General features: G+C 27.8%; 1 protein-coding gene across 3 annotated transcripts; it reads left to right on the top strand.

Annotated features, from left to right (window-relative positions):
• The first annotated feature begins 3,293 nt into the window (after positions 1–3,293).
• Positions 3,294–7,985, top strand: LOC101499151 (type I inositol polyphosphate 5-phosphatase 4-like). 3 transcript variants are annotated; one of them, XM_004495126.4, is made up of 13 exons: positions 3,294–3,856; positions 3,954–4,044; positions 4,362–4,430; positions 4,591–4,678; positions 4,779–4,883; positions 4,986–5,598; positions 5,685–5,878; positions 5,997–6,105; positions 6,209–6,357; positions 6,495–6,802; positions 7,182–7,262; positions 7,354–7,433; positions 7,793–7,985. In XM_004495126.4, the coding sequence occupies exons 1-10, from the start codon at positions 3,827–3,829 to the stop codon at positions 6,727–6,729; spliced, it is 1,683 nt and encodes a 560-aa protein (XP_004495183.1). In that variant the 5' UTR covers positions 3,294–3,826; the 3' UTR covers positions 6,730–6,802; positions 7,182–7,262; positions 7,354–7,433; positions 7,793–7,985. The 3 variants fall into 3 exon arrangements, with proteins under 3 accessions (XP_004495183.1, XP_027189159.1, XP_027189160.1); XM_027333358.2 differs by having other exon boundaries at positions 7,182–7,218; XM_027333359.2 differs by lacking the exons at positions 7,182–7,262; positions 7,354–7,433.
• The last annotated feature ends 8,875 nt before the right edge of the window (positions 7,986–16,860 follow it).

Here is a 16,860-nt window from a genome sequence, read left to right on the forward strand (position 1 = left end):
CCTTAATTCAAAATGATACATCATTTACTTATATTGTTCATACTAATAATCATAGTTCAAAAGAACTATCACACTCCATTATAAAAGTATATTTTATTTAAAGATAAACTACATCAAAAATTTCCATTTGAATCTAAATTACTCTGAGAATTTTCAGCCAAAGATAAACTACTCCAAAAATTTCCACTTGAACATATTCCATTTCAAGAATTTCCATTTGAAAGTAAATCAATCCAATAATTATGAGTTATGGGTCCACCATCACTCAAATTGTGGGTTTTGGGGCCATAATAGTCATTGTTTTTTTCTTTGATTTTGAAGTTTTGATGCTATATTCTTATATTTTGATTGTATTATTTTAATTTTACTATGTCTAATTTTTTTAACATCTGGTATTAGAGCTTTTTGCTTAGGTTAGAGGAAATTGAATTCTTAGAATGCTATGTGGTTTCATCAATGACTAATCTTTCACATATAAAAAGAAACGTGATATTGAGAAAATGTTGTTTTGAAAGGTTCTAGCTAAAAAGACTTGATAATTAAGTGGTCATTTGTGACCCGCCTCATTTTTTCAGGAAAATTACCTAGTGCACGATTACAGTATGTTAAGTTTCATTGTGAAGTTCAGCATAACGACGTTTGATCAAATAATTTATTTTGACTTATGAAAATTCAAGTTAATATTGTGTTGATACAATCATGATTACACAAGGTGTTGATTGACACAAGTGTATCGGTTAACATTGATGCAAAGTTTGTTGTAAGAATATGTCGATTACTAAAAAACTTTATGAGAAAACCAACCTTGAAGTTGCATTGTAAATTTTCTATTTGGTTTTCGACATATAGAAAAAATTACCGAGTGGCTTAGATTCAAAAGAAAATTATTAGAAGTGGTTTACCTTCAAGTGAATTTTTTTTGAAGTGATTTCACTTTAAGTAAAAATTATTAGAGTAATTTTCCTTCAAATAAAAATTATTGACGTAATTTAACTTTAATGAAAATTGTTAAAATAATTTAATTTTGAGTTGAATATATTTTTTATGGTGGAGTAAAATAATTTTTTAAAATTATGATTGTTATTGTGGACAATAAAAGTAAAATATCTATGTATTATTTTTAATCAAGATGAAAATGTGAGGTCAAGTTTAAAGGGAAATCTTAATTCATATACAAAACTTATTTAGTATTTGTTGAATCCAGTACTTCATTTGGATATTTTTTTGAGACACAGAACTGTAACATGAGATTGTATTTGTCGTCGTGTATTAATAACTAGATCTAGATGAAATAAAAATACATTATAATCTTAATTTATAATTTTTTTAAAACAAATATACTTACTTTTTATTTCAGAAATAAACTTGTTTTTAGAAGAGGTTTTGTAAACAGAACAAAGTGGTTTTTTTTTTTCAGTTTTAAGAAAAAAGGATAACAATAGTACAGTCGCAATCAGCAAAGTAATCAAATGCATTGATTTAAACTTCGTACAATATTAAAATCCAAATTGCATTGAATTCAGTAGTTTCTCTCCACTTTTCTTCACCAAACATTCTCTCTAATAACCGTAACAAACATACTTATCACGTAGTCTTGTAATAAGATATACGAGTATAATTTTACCAAATGAGACAGACTAGTTTTTTAATTTAGTCATAAAGTTAAGGTTTTTGTTTTAACAAATAAACTAGTGACTATATTCATATATTTTAAATGTAAAGAAATAGAAAATAGTAATTCTTTATTTTTATTTTTATTTTAATAGCCAAAATTGTTAAGAATCATTGACAGCTAACAATGGCAACCGGAACACTCTAGTGGCCTTTTTTTTTTTTTCCCTTTCTTTTTGTTTTAATTTTCTTTCTTCGTATGAGAGGGTTAATTTAATGTTAACTTTTTTTATTTGAAATTATACTTTTAAATAGTTTTATTTTTATTTTTTGTTATTTAAATAAATATATTTTACATCTATTTAATTTTTTATTTTATTTTATAATTTCAACGTCTTAGTGCGAGTTGTTTTAATTTTTCACTTTGGTGCGGTGTTCATTTGATTTTAAATTTACTGATTAAATTCAATCAATGATTTTAGTGTCTTTAATTTAGAACTCTAGAGCCATCAATAATCGACACTAATCAATTTTGTCATATTTATAGTATTTATCATTTTCGTAGTATTTGTCATATTTATATTTTTTTATTTTATATTATTAACATGGATGTTGTTCACAAATTCATTTTATTTTTATTTTTATATTTGATGTTGTTAATTTATTCATAATTTCATCTTTTTGTTTTTAGTAAATGAATGTCATTGTTTTAATAAAAAAAATAAAAAGTAGAAAATATTAGATTCAATTTATCACCTGTTAAAATATAAAAGTATTTAGAAAATACACCAGAAATGTTTTGATAAGCAACAAGTATATAATTTGAGTCGTAAAAAGTATATATATCATATTTGAGTCAACGTACCTTTTTCTTTTTTCGTTTTATAGAGTTTGGAAACTTTTTTTAAAAAAAATATAAAACTAAAAGAGATATAAAGTCCATCGATATAGATTCAGTGCGGTTTGTATGAAGAGGATCTATACTAATTGAGTGGATCAATTTAATTATTTTTTAATTTTTATCGATCATCTTTATTTTTTTAACTTTACATTTTTTTTTAATTTTAATTTTTGTTAAATCGAAAAGTTTATATCGATAATGTAAAGTTTTACATAAACCTAAAATCATTTGATATATTATTAAGATATATCAAAATTAACATATAATATATTTTCATTGAATATTATTAATTTTTATGAATTTTAATAATATATTAAATAATTTTAGATTTTATATAAATTTTGATGTACATGATGTATATAATTTAACTTTCAATTTAAATAAAAAATAAAAGTAAAATTAAAAAAAAAAAAAAAGAAAATTGACGAAAAACAATTTAGATTAAAAAGATACAAACTTATCTGATCTCTTTTATAATTTCTCTACTGAAAATAATTTTATTTTACGTGCGTCAGATTCAAATGTTTACCTTTTAATAAAGTAATATTCGAATAAATGTTTTCAATATATATAAAAAATGAACTTAATTTTCATGTGTTACTAATTATATAACACATCACAACAAATTAGTACGTCACTTTACAAAGTTGTGTTAAAGTAAAAGTAAAATGTTTGTAGTAATAATTTGATAATTGTAAGTAAATGACATTGTATATACATTAAATTCTATCTACATAGATCGTCTCTCTCTTTCTTTTTGTAACTGCTTTTCTGTGATAGAAGACCAAATGTAAGAATAGCAGTACTAGTGTTGGGGTATATAAGATGAAGCCTAATAAACTTTAGTGAGCCTGGATGCAATGTGTTTGTGTAGAACTAACTACAAGTTATTATTAGATTGAAATAAGAAGTAAGAAGTGAGTGGCTCTTCAACAAGTTCCTATGCTTGGGTCCGCCTTGGATTTGGGGTAAAAGAAAACACCTCGAGATAGACCCAACAAACAAACTTACTTCCCTCTCTTCCACTTTATTCTTCTTCCTTCAAATTCCATTCTCTCTCTTTCTCTCTCTTCATTCCATTATTTCAACTACATTCACTAACAGAGGATCACCACTCTGCTTTCATCATCAAACTCGTTATGTCTATATCTATTTCATTTCACTATTAGAAAATTCAACACAAAAATCCCTATTCTCTCATCTTCTCTTTTCCTACTTCTACTTTCTTCTCTCTTCAACCAACAACACACAAATAAATTGCTTCTCTTTTTTATTGTTCATCCAGAAAATTATCTATATGAAGTTTAATTAACAATGAGAGATGACAACTCCAAGAAAAGCAAGGTTTCAAATTAATTAATGCCGCCTTGTTTTTCTTCAAATTCGTTTTATTGCATTTTTTTTGGGTTATGTTCTGACATTGTTGTTGTTGTTGTTGAAGCTTTCATGGCCCAAAACTTTGGTCAAAAAATGGTTCAATATTAAGAGTAAAGCTGAAGACTTTCAAGCAGATGATGATGTTCTTTATGGAGGTGATTCATCAATTTTATCTTCAATTTAATTTAATGTAATTAATTAACTAATTATTTAATTAAAGCCTATTGGATTTGGAATCTGAGGTTTCGAAAACAAAAAAGTTCTATTCTTCTTGTATTGGAACTTTGTTTGTTTTTGTTGAACAAATATTGCTTAGTTCAATGTGTATTCAACAACTCGAAACCCGAGATCCAGAGCTTGTTATTGCTGTTTCAATTTCAAATTTTTATTAATATTGTTTGGTTTCATGAATGAATGAATTCAACAGTGGAAAAAGAACAGCTTTATTCACTTTATGGTTTTTCTTTTTCAGGTGTTGATGAAGAGTGGATGAACAACTGTTCACAAAGGGAGGAATGCACTATCAAGAAAAGCAAAACAGGTTTCACTATTATTCATACATTAGGACCACAACATTTCTAAACCCCACCTAGATAATAAAGATAAAAACAATTTTTTCTGCAGTTTATCCTATTTCATTATTTTGTCTTTGTCTTTGTCTTTTTTTTCTTTTTTAATATTTATAATATTTAAATATACAGAAAGAGTAAAGAGAAGGCACACAGAAAGAATGCGACGATGTAAGATTGATCACGATGTAGCTCAGGTTACTGATGTGCATAACTATAGGTATGTTTCATTTTATAATTTGCATACTGTTTTCCTTATTGTTGTTGTTGTAAGATTTTGATTAATTGTTATCTTATTGAGATATTCCTTTTGTATACAGAATCTTTGTTGCTACTTGGAATGTAGCTGGAAGATCTCCTCCAAGTTATTTAAATCTGGAAGATTGGCTTCACACTTCTCCTCCTGCTGATATTTATGTTCTTGGGTAAGTTTCTGATTATCTAATGGAATGTAATTTATCATCTTCTTTAGGTATATGTAATGGTTATGATATGAATTAGTTTGTCTTATATTTCATTTCACTCAGGTTTCAAGAAATTGTGCCTCTCAATGCTGGAAATGTTTTGGGGACAGAAGACAATGGTCCTGCTAGAAAATGGCTAGCTCTTATTAGAAAGACACTTAACAGTCTTCCCGGAACGAGTGGCGAATGCCACACTAATTCACCTCTCCCTGATCCCATTGTCGAGTTAGAGGCTGATTTTGAGGGATCAATGAGGCAGAAAGCTACCTCTTTCTTCCATCGCAGGTCGTTCCAATCTTTAAGTCATAGTATGAGAGTGGACAATGACATGTCAGCACCACAAGCATGCCTTGATCGCCGTTTCAGCGTATGTGATAGAATGATATTTGGTCACAGCACAGGTGACTATGATTCCAATTATAGATGGGCGTCATCGGATGATGAAAATGGAGACTCTCCGGTTACAGCGCAGTATTCGCCAATGTCATATAGAGGGTGTGTCTCTATGGAGGACAGAGATAGACAGACAGAGAACTCAAGATATTGTTTGGTAGCTAGTAAGCAAATGGTTGGGATCTTTCTAACAGTTTGGGTGAAAAGCAATATAAGAGACGATGTTCGCAACATGAAAGTGTCTTGCGTTGGCAGAGGGTTGATGGGATATCTTGGAAACAAGGTGAGTTTGATCAAATTCTTTTAAGAGGAGAGTTCGTAACCGAACTCTGATCTGAGAAGCCAATCTCATTCTCTTGTTCTTTTCAGGGTTCAATATCAATTAGCATGTCCTTGCACAAAACAAGCTTTTGCTTCATCTGTAGTCATTTGACTTCTGGACAAAAAGAGGGTGATGAGCTACGGAGAAATTCAGATGTAATGGAGATTCTCAGAAAGACAAGGTTTCCCCGAGTTAACGGCATTGCCGATGAGAGTTCTCCTCAGACTATCCTGGATCATGAGTAAGCCTTTCATCTCTTTTCCTTGAATTTTTGACATTCCTCTAATGCTTGGAGACTGTGAAACTAAATAAAACTCACTCCATGTCTAACCCCTAAACTCTTGGTTTAATCTGTGTAGTCGAATAATTTGGCTGGGGGATTTAAACTATCGGATAGCCCTTACTTACCGTGCAGCAAAAGCTCTCGTAGAGATGCATAATTGGAAGGTATTGTTAGAGAATGACCAGGTACGATAGTTGGTACTCTTAATTGATCCAGAGCTTTGCTTCTTGTCTCAAAGTTTCGGCAATATCAGCCTCACCATTTGATTATTATTTTTCTTTCTTTCAGCTACATATAGAGCAGGAACAAGGTCGTGTCTTTGAAGGATGGAATGAGGGCCAAATATACTTCCCTCCCACATACAAGTATTCAAACAATTCGGACAGATACGCAGGCGATGAAAGGCACTCGAAACAAAAGAGGAGAACTCCAGCATGGTAGTTTTCTTTCCTGCAAATAGTTACCTGTATGAAAACTTGTAGCATCAAATGTAAATAGGGAATGCATGAAACAAATGAATGTTTAATATAGCATTGTTTATGTAAAAAATCTTATTCAAATTTTGTTGATGAAGGTGTGATCGGATCTTATGGTATGGAAGAGGCCTCCGCCAATTATCTTATGTTCGCGGGGAGTCAAGATTCTCCGATCATAGACCAGTTTGTAGCGTGTTCCTGGCAGAAGTTGAGTCTATTAGCCGAAACCGAATCAGAAAATGTTCTAGTTGTTCAAGTTCAAGGATTGAAGTAGAAGAGTTATTGCCGCATTCACATGGCTACTACAATTATACCGATTTGACTTTCTATTGATGAATGCTACAATCTTTATTCTGTATGATCAACTTGACTAAAAGAAACTGATGTACAAAATGTAACATACAAGGTAATTCCATCTAAGCTTAAATGTCTTTTACAGCATAGTAGTATTTTACAAAAGAATTAATCTCTACTTTTCCACTGATTGTGTTTCATACATGATAATAGTAATACAACTTAAAAATTCAGCAAAGACATAATACAATTTCTTTCACTTTCCCTTTTTAATCACACAATATTTTCCTAGAACCATGTTATGGACTATTCATTTCATAATTTCAGGCTAGTCAACTCAAGTTCATGCAAAATTTAGTTAATAGATTTCTGCATTATAATGCATTTGACCATTTCTTCTACCTTCCTATTCCTAATAAAGTTATTGGTTGAGACTCTTGTTGCATTGTATGTCTTGTTCTTATCCTTGGTTTGGTCCCCCTCTCTTGTAGGTGGGCACTGCTCTGAGGAGGAATGCTAGCCCCAATAGTGAGTGATGTAGACATTCTGTTATTTTATCAGTCCAAGAGAAGGTTGTCCTTTTCCTTTGCCTTCTCTTCTTTTCTCAGCTTCTCTATAAAAAATTTGTCTAAATAAACCCTTCTCCATACCTCTTTGCTGCAGCTGCTGAGTTTGGTTTTGTCTACAACCACTAACAGCTTCTTTGATCAATGCAAATAACATCTCAATTCTCATTAAAAAAGGTAATGTAATTGTTATTTGCACTTGTTTTACCCCCTTAATGAAGAATTTGTAACAAAATCACACTATAACACGGATTAATTTTTTTAGAAGGGCAAGAGAAATATTACTATTTATTTATGGGATGGAATGATCCTAGGCCATGCATTTTTTGGGTGCAGATTTGAACCTTGTCTCTTTAGTTTGGGTTACGGTTAGGTAGTTACCACTAAAGACACCATAGTCGCTCTGCAGTTAGAGACTTTGGCACAATTGGTCCAACTCCGTAATCAAATGAACTGTGTTCTTTATTTGCATTTTTCGTACGTGTTTTCTTTTGAACTAGGGTTGTTGTACTAACTCAGTCTTTGGTCTTTTGCAGAAACATAAAAAGAATGAATGCTATGAAGGGTGCTCATTGCAGGTTTTGGTGGATATGAAGCTTCTTTTCTTGTGGCAGCTAATGATTTCACTGAGAACTACTAAAGTGAATGAGTACATTTTGTGGCTTTGTTTCAACATTGTTTTTTTTTTTTTTTTTTTTTTTTTTTTTTTTTTTTTTTTTTTTTTTTTTTTTTTTTTTTTTTTTTTTTAATTTTCTGATTAAGATGAAAGTTGACACCAAAAGCAAAGAAAGAAATGCGCACAGCATACATTGCTTTATTGGCTTTTATCAGCAAGTCATTATTTGTACCCAATTCCAAATTATGACCTTTTTTTTTTTTGCTTTCATTCTGATTCTACTATGATTCTTTGGGTAACGTCAACACCTTTTTCCATCAATCTATATACCGAATAAATCCGGTGAATTCAGCCCATGCTTAATGAATTTTAATCGGTTCTCCTTTATGATGGAATCATTATAAGGTTTGGAATATTTGGTGTTAGAATTTGGATAACTTTATCCTAATAAAGAATGACATAATTGTTACAGCAAATGCTATAGAAAGAAAGGGATGTGCCAAAGTGCTTTGCTCATCAACTTATGATATGATGATTCTTTCAAAGAATAAATTTTCAGACCAATCAATAATAATGGGTCTCATTTAAGATGCAACCTCTTTATTACAATAATAATGGGTCTCATTTTCAGACCAAGAATAAATTGTCAAATCTATACGTACCATCAAAGATGCAACCTCTGGTACATGATTATTTTAGTGTAGAATTTCTTTGTCTAGTAAAAAAAGAAATAGTTTAGAATTTTTTTTCATTTAAAAATATAAAAAGTAACACGTTTTCAATTTTTTTCTTACGTATTCATATTTTTGTAAAATGAATATAATTGTAACTTTTAGTAGCAAAATATGTTTGAAAATTTAAATGGTAATTATATTTAGACAGAAAAGATTTACGTATTTAGTAACAATAAAAACCAACTAAACCTCTAATGAAATTTGGGCAAACTTGTATTTGTCAAATATTTGATGGGGCAAATGACTTTGTATTAGATTTATCAATTCATGTTGGATCTTTTATTGGGAGTATACTGTAAATCTTAAACAAAAGAAGGTTAAATTGATGACGACGAAAGTTACACAAATAAATTCTAAAACGTGTGAATCACACTAAGTTTTATGTTCGATTCACCTCCACTAATCTATGTATATTGGATGCAAACCGATTATATAACAAATACGCTTTAAGATAATTTGAAATCTTTGAAGTGAATTGTACATTTACATCGAACCTATCAATCAATGATAGTTTACATAACGTTCATTCATTTAGCATTAGATAAAATAATAAATAATTTAGAAGTATTTTTGACAGAAGTTTGACTCTTGTAACATAAAAATTGTATTATGCTTTCTACCTCTAAAGTGTATTTATTTAAAAAACTCATACCAATTGATGAAAAAAAATAATTCTTGAAAAAGATTGTAACCCTTGATAATTTAATGCATTAGTTGGTTTGATGGTTAACATATGCATTAAACCCAATCATTATAACCAATTGATCAAATGATTCATCAACTTATTTAATTTTACTACGTTAATAATTTCAAATATATTTTAATTTTACTACGTTAATAATTTCAAATATATTTTAAAAATTTCCCTCACAATACATTCCCCCTGGTACCATTTGGCTTAAATATATATATTTTTTAAAATAAAATAAAATGTTTTCCTTATTTAACTATTATTATAATATAATTCCTAAAAAACTATTATATATATATATATATATATATATATATATATATGAAGAGATATTAAATTACGCCCTTAAAGTTGAATCAAGAGTTACACTATCTTGGTCTAAGTTCATTAATATATTTTTAGCTATATAAACCCTACACTATCTCCTATCAAGGTATGCCTCATTATAAGTTTATCAGAATGTTTTAATGTACATTTTTACCAACATGCATCATTTTTGTCATAGATTCTGACTAAAACCTTCGGTCACATAACAATTCCTTCATCGATCCACTAACAGTATAAAACCATCAATTTTTTTATAAATCTAAATAAAACCATCAATTTTTTTATAAATCTAAATAAAACAATAACCTTATCCATAATGTTACATAAACAAAATGATATACCTATATATATATATATAAAAAGGAAATACATTGTTTTGGTATAATTTTTTCCTCTCAATTTTAGGATTCATATAAATTATCCATTCTTTATTTATTAGATATTTATTTCTTTTAATATATATATATATATATATATATATATAAATATATAAGGATATACAGTTTTGAATTAACATTTATTTTCTGTATAACTTGTTTTATTTATAATTTTTTTTTATTAATAAAAATGATTATTTTTTTATCAACAAAAATGAAGAGATGAACACATTATTTTAGTTAAATAATGATGTTATTTTTGTTCACAAAGTTTAAATACATGGTACCAGGGTGAATGGGTTGTAAATATATCAATTTTTAAATATATTTTAGTTCTGATAAAAATTGTAATTTTTTATTTTAATCTTTATAAATTATTTTTGAAATTCTTTTATGTAAAATTTGAAAAAAAAATTCATTTTAATAACAGCTGCATAACAGAGGGACACGTAGTCCAATCACAATGTGACAACTGTCTTTATCATTTATAATTATTATCAATTAAAAATGAAAATATTTAATGATTTGTTTTATTATTATAAAACAAAATAAAGTTCGAAAGTTGTGTATGATGAGATATATCTCCTTACACGGAGACCAAAACACTTTAAATTTCACCCAAAGACATTCTGGGCAATTTGCCGTCTTAGAATCACTTTATATAATATTTATTAATAATTATATAGCTAACCTCAAAATAAGAAATAGAAAATGAGAATTTGAAGAGAATCTCTGGCAGGTTTTCTTATCATGTTTCCACTTTTTTAAGCCATCACACCATTTGCCCGACTATAAGACGTGCTACTGCTTCCTGGTTTGTTATACTGTGCTTTTTTTTATTTATTTAATTTAATTAGTGGAAATTATTTAGTTCGTCTTTTTATTACCTATATGTTCATTTTCAAATAAGTTATTTTAGGAACAAAGTTGATGTTACATTTAGTCATTGCAGTTGTAAAAAATTAGACGACAAAGTGTTCAAGTAGCTGTTCAAACTGTCTATCTCTACTAGATAGTCAAAAAGTAATAATAATAGTTTTATAAATAACCCAAATATACATTGATGAAAAGTCCATGTAATTATTCTAGATAAAAGAGTAATTAATCAAAGAAACCACTAAACACTGCATTGGTTTTATAAAAAGTAAATAGTGTAATTAATGTGTATTTTTTAAAATTGTTTTTACTAATTTGTTTATGTTAAATGACACATTTATTGTCAATTGATGCTTATAATTAAAGAAAGAGGTACTACTATGAATAGATAATAATAATATGCTAATTGATGAGGCATTTTCAAAATCTTCACCCAAAATTCAAAATGATTTATCGATTTGAACATTTTGAATTAAGAAAAATGTATTAATAAAAAAGATAAATTTTTTATGAACAAATGTATTAAAAGGAGTAGATTTTTTTTTAAATTATCCTTATTAATTATTAGTGTATTCACTATAAATAATTATACAAAATAAAACATAATAAATTAATAATAATATAACTAAAAATAATAATTAATATTAATATTACATTAAAAATGAAAATAATTATTCATTTTCAAATATTAATTTTTACAACTGAATCTCTCAAAAAAAATAATAATAAATACATAAAAAAACACTAGGAACAAGTACACGACAAAGAGTTGCCAACAACTCATAAAACAAAAACTATCAGTTTATTGAAATTTTTAACTACGTTTCCAAAATAATTTGTGGCGATTTCAAAACTATACCACCATTAGATGTACGACAACCACCATTATGTTAAACTACAGTCTACAAAGTGACATTATCTTTTTTTTTCTCGATTAAAATAATAAAACATTAAAAAAATTATATAATTATTTAAAAGTATTAATTATTTTGTATCAAAAATATCAATTATTTAATTGTTAAGAATACAATCGTAGATGAAATAATTTAAATCAATAATATAATTAAAATAAAAAAGAATAATTACACCAAAATAATAATATACATTCAAAAACAATTAGTTATTTAATTGAATACAAAATAATAAAACTGTAAATAAAATAGTTTAAACTTTAAATAAAAAATAAAAATAGAAGAAAAAATTAAACGATAAACTCAGTATTCATTTTATATATATATTTAAACATAAAATCCAAATATATATTAAAATATAAATTAAATTTAAGATATTTTTAATTTTAGAGAACAAAAAATATTTAATTACTTGACGTCTCCATCAAGGGTGGCTCTAGCGGTGTATAACAGGAAGTGGCCACACATGACTTCAAGGCACCAAATTTAAATTAAAAAAAGTTGTTGTATGTTTAGTTTTTTTTTTAATAACTCAATTTTAAGAAAAAAGATATAAATATACTCTATTGTGAAAATTATATATGAAATTATTTTTTTTATTTAGTTAAAAGTCACCATTTATTAAGATAATTTTTTTTATAAAAACCCGAATTTTTAATGCTAACTTCTTCAAAAATTTGTGTTTTTTTTTTTTTTTTTGCTTTTTACTTCTTTGAAAATCTATGTACCAAAAGGTGACTTTGAAAAATCGATATTTCAAAAGGCGATTTGACGTTTAGGACTCAAGAACATGAAGTAACTATAGAAGTAACTTGAACGATGAATTTATGATATATGGACCTATTCTCGACTGTATTGAACTTCAATTTGTTCAAACTTAAGCTCAAATGCTAGGTATATGAGAATCAAGGTGTATTAGCATATAAAGGGATATAAAGTGAGGGTACACTAGAACTTGCGTGGACCTCCTTCGAATGTCACGCAATGGTCACTATGATCTTCGTATCATGATTTCAATCACACAATGAAAACATTCTTCTTTTATCATCAAGAACATGTCTGAAATCATAAGGTGATTCGTAAGTCATGGAACACCGCTCAGAATGTACACACAGTCTTTCTAAAATATATGGAGGGCATCCTAAAAAAGGACATTTGACTCAGGGGAAAGTTACACACTATTCTAATCTTAAAATCTTTCACTCTAAAAAATAATCTTAATTAATCATCTAAATGTGTGGAGGTACACACCACCCCAACTGACGAGCAACCTCCAATCACCATCATAGCATTGTCGGAGTCTCGTATTCCTAACTATAGGTCTTAGTCCTCTTCAAATCACGTTCTAAGGAGAGATATGTCAATTGTGGATGGTCTTAATGATACTCTTGTTTGACATATCTCATTGTTACATTACATTCGTTATTATTTTAATAAAGTAAAAAAAAAAAAAAAAAGATAAGAGCTAACTAGTTTATTCAAAAGAAATCATAAATAGAGTTTTTTTGTTGTAAGATATCATTAAAGAAGACATAAAACAATTCACTTTGCAAATGATAGTTTTAATGATTGAGTTCATCTTTTGAAAAGACTTTAAGGACATGAATCATATGATAAAGGCATAACTTTTAACTTTTATGAGTAAATAGATTGACATACAAATCAAATGTCAGAAAAAATAACAATTGATAAGTATCTTCAAGAATTTATAAGAAAAAAACAAACTTTGAAAGAATGTTGTAGTTATTTATGTATAATGATTTTTTTATAAATAAAGTATTAAATTTCTAATTCACATAAGACATCCAAAATATTATTGTTAAAAAAAAAGTGAATTTTATCATTTAAATTTTTTATTTATTTTCATTTTAAAATAAATGATAAACACACTCTGAGATATTTGATTCGAATATAAAACAAAATGTTTGAACCTAATAAAATTGAGTTAAGTAAGTATCATTATTTAACTTTTTTTTTATATACCTAGAGGATTTGATGTTTTGATTGTAATTAATTGATGATATTGGCTTTTCATTAAAATTTGTGTTTGTAGCTTTGAAATCTCGTGAATGTTTGTACGTTGTATAGCTCTCCCACCAAATGAAGGTCGTTATGCATGATGAACATTGATCATATGGGTTGTAAGTAACATAAAAGTATAAAACCAAACAAATGGAGAACGGTAGCTGTTTTGATGTAAGTAATTATATTGCTCACCCACTTCACCACCTTCCTTCATCCTCTGTCTTAGTCCAGGTACCCTACCAAAGCCTTGCCCACCATTGGAGTACTAATAGCTACCCCACTCCACTTGGCCCAATTAATGTGTTATGGACTATGGTCCCTTAATTATCTACCTCATGTTGCCAATTCATGCATCATATGAATCTCCAATTCATTCAAACATATATACCATCAATTTAGATGTACTGGTAAGCCTTTGCTAGTTAGTTTTGAGATAAAATAAAGATGGTAGTTTTGATTTGGAGTATTTGGCTATGTGCAGTAAAATTGTTTGAGATTAATTTTGAAACGTTGAGTGTGAAATTCTCTATACAATTGATAAATCACAAATACTCATAAATATTATTTAGAAACAATTTTAATTAAATTTAAATATTTTAAATGATCTAATAATTTACAATTAACATGTGAAATATAAATTCTGACTCAAATACTTGACATAATATAGAAACATACACGCGATACCATTACACCATAATTGTATAAAGTATAGAACGTCGACACATTTTTTATTTTTAAAGAAGAACTAAATTTAATATCTTTAACTTTCTGGTATATGTTCAAAAAAAGGTACATCGAAACAAAATAAATAAAAATATATATTTTTTATTAGATACTTATTAGAGTTGATTGACAAGTATCCTACAAGTGACACACCTAATCTTAGAGTTGTCTAGTGATTAAGTGATACTTTAAAAGTGATAAAGACAAAATAAACAAGTAGTAAAAGGACTTTGGTCTAAGGTTAATTCGGAGATCATGAGAAACTGAAAATAGAAAGAACAGAGGTTCTGTTACATGCACGTGGATGCAGCAGATAATTTAAATCATGGAAGTGGAAAAGTTAGCAGTAATCATACGCCAACCATGATATCACTCACTACATATATGATATGATACATATGATTTTTGTACATTCTCAATTTAATTCAACCATATTGAATCAGGTCCTGCACTGTACTCTGCTCTGCATAACATAACGTACAATACTACTTGGTGTAGTAAATGATGATAAGAAGTGGTGAAGTACTAATACATAGCACAGTTTAAGGGGGAATTTAATGTTCATTAACTTGTTAATTATTCTGCCAACTGATACCTTGTTTAACAAGCAAAAACAACCAGAGATTTCAGAAAATAATATAAGTGCTGCTCTAATTGTGACATCACAAGTTACATTACATATATTAATTGCACATGAATAATTTAATACAAATACAAGTCTGTATACACGTGCTCGCTCACTTCATTATATCATCATATATTTTATTTTGTCAAGATGATGCATATGGTGTGACTATGTGTTCTGATGCTACTTTCAATAGTTCAGACACTTTTTACTCATGAGCTGCAGTGAACAACATGATGATGGAGAGACTAAAATTCCATTGCTTTTTCATGCCCGTGTTAAAATTAAAACTTATACTAGTACTGAAAATTCGTGAAAAAAGAATCTGCAATGAGGAATGAGAACGTAACAAAAGAAAAATATATATATTGTAAAAAGAACAAAAGGAACCTTTCTTTGTTTTATAAATTTAGTTATTTGAGCATTGGCATGAGGTAGGAGGAGTCAGATCAGCTTTAATTTTGACGCATTCCAAAGCCAATGAACTTTTATCATCATATAAGAATAAGTATATATATATATCATATATGCATAGTCCTTTGAATTTGTGCAACTCTCAAGCGTGCGTTAATTTGTCAGGAATCAAAATTGTGTCTGCAAAATGTATCAAACTTTGAGCCTATAATAGTACTTATCAGAATTTTAGCCAGCCACACTAATGTCATTTGAGCCTATAATGTCATTTACCACTTACACTAACAAGTCCAATTCTCCAATATGAATGTAATTCCAAAAACCAGCTGACATTCTTAGCCTTTCGTTATGCATTTGCCTTGTTATTTTAGTGATATAACAAGTGAGATATATATATGATGCAACTGAATGATGATATAAAAATTAGTTATTAAGAATTTATTTAGCTAGACATCAAATTTGGTTAATTTTATGATATATATGTAATATTTTGATAAAATAAAATAAAAATTGTTAAGTGAGAATCCAAAACAGTATTACTTTATCAACTTGTATTGAAAATTAGAAAATCAAAATTGTAGATTTAGAAGTAAAGATAAAAAACTGTATATAAATCTAAAAAACTTTAGGCAAATACTGGCTAAAGAACCATATTTAAAAATATTTAATAAGTATAACTAACAAATATCTTAAACACACACGTTAAAAGAATTAATAATATAAATTTTTAATTAATTATATTACTTTAAAGATAATTTTAAAATTGAAAAAATTAAATATATATTATTTTCAATACATGAATTTCTATATTTGATTTATTAATACGTTCTTTAAAACACTTATTCGTATAACATTTCTGTATTTGATTGAAAATACATTAAAAATTGTCGTTTTAACTTATTAAAAATTGATATTTAAGCTTTTGGCATGGCATGAAAATTTGGTTATGATTAAGTGGTCCACTAAAGAAAGTCAAAACATAGAACGATGCATATAGCCCTCGCATGCATTACGTTAGCATAACCAATAACAGTGTGCATAGGAGTATGTAAACAATTACTATCATTTGAAAGGCTGTGGATCCCTCCAAGTGTCCAAAGTAACCCTTTTATTTTTTTATCATACAGTGATGAAGCTAATTGGAGTCATCAAGTACATAAATGCGTGTAGAGAGTAATTGTAGTATGAAATTAATCTAAAATGATAAATTAATACAATTTAGTGGTAATTGCGAACTAGTATTAGAGTAGGTATGACGTGACACGGTAAAAATGATTGTGTAACA

The sequence above is a fragment of the Cicer arietinum genome, chromosome 4 (assembly GCF_000331145.2).
Source record: "Cicer arietinum cultivar CDC Frontier isolate Library 1 chromosome 4, Cicar.CDCFrontier_v2.0, whole genome shotgun sequence".
NCBI classification, from domain to species: Eukaryota; Viridiplantae; Streptophyta; class Magnoliopsida; order Fabales; family Fabaceae; genus Cicer; species Cicer arietinum.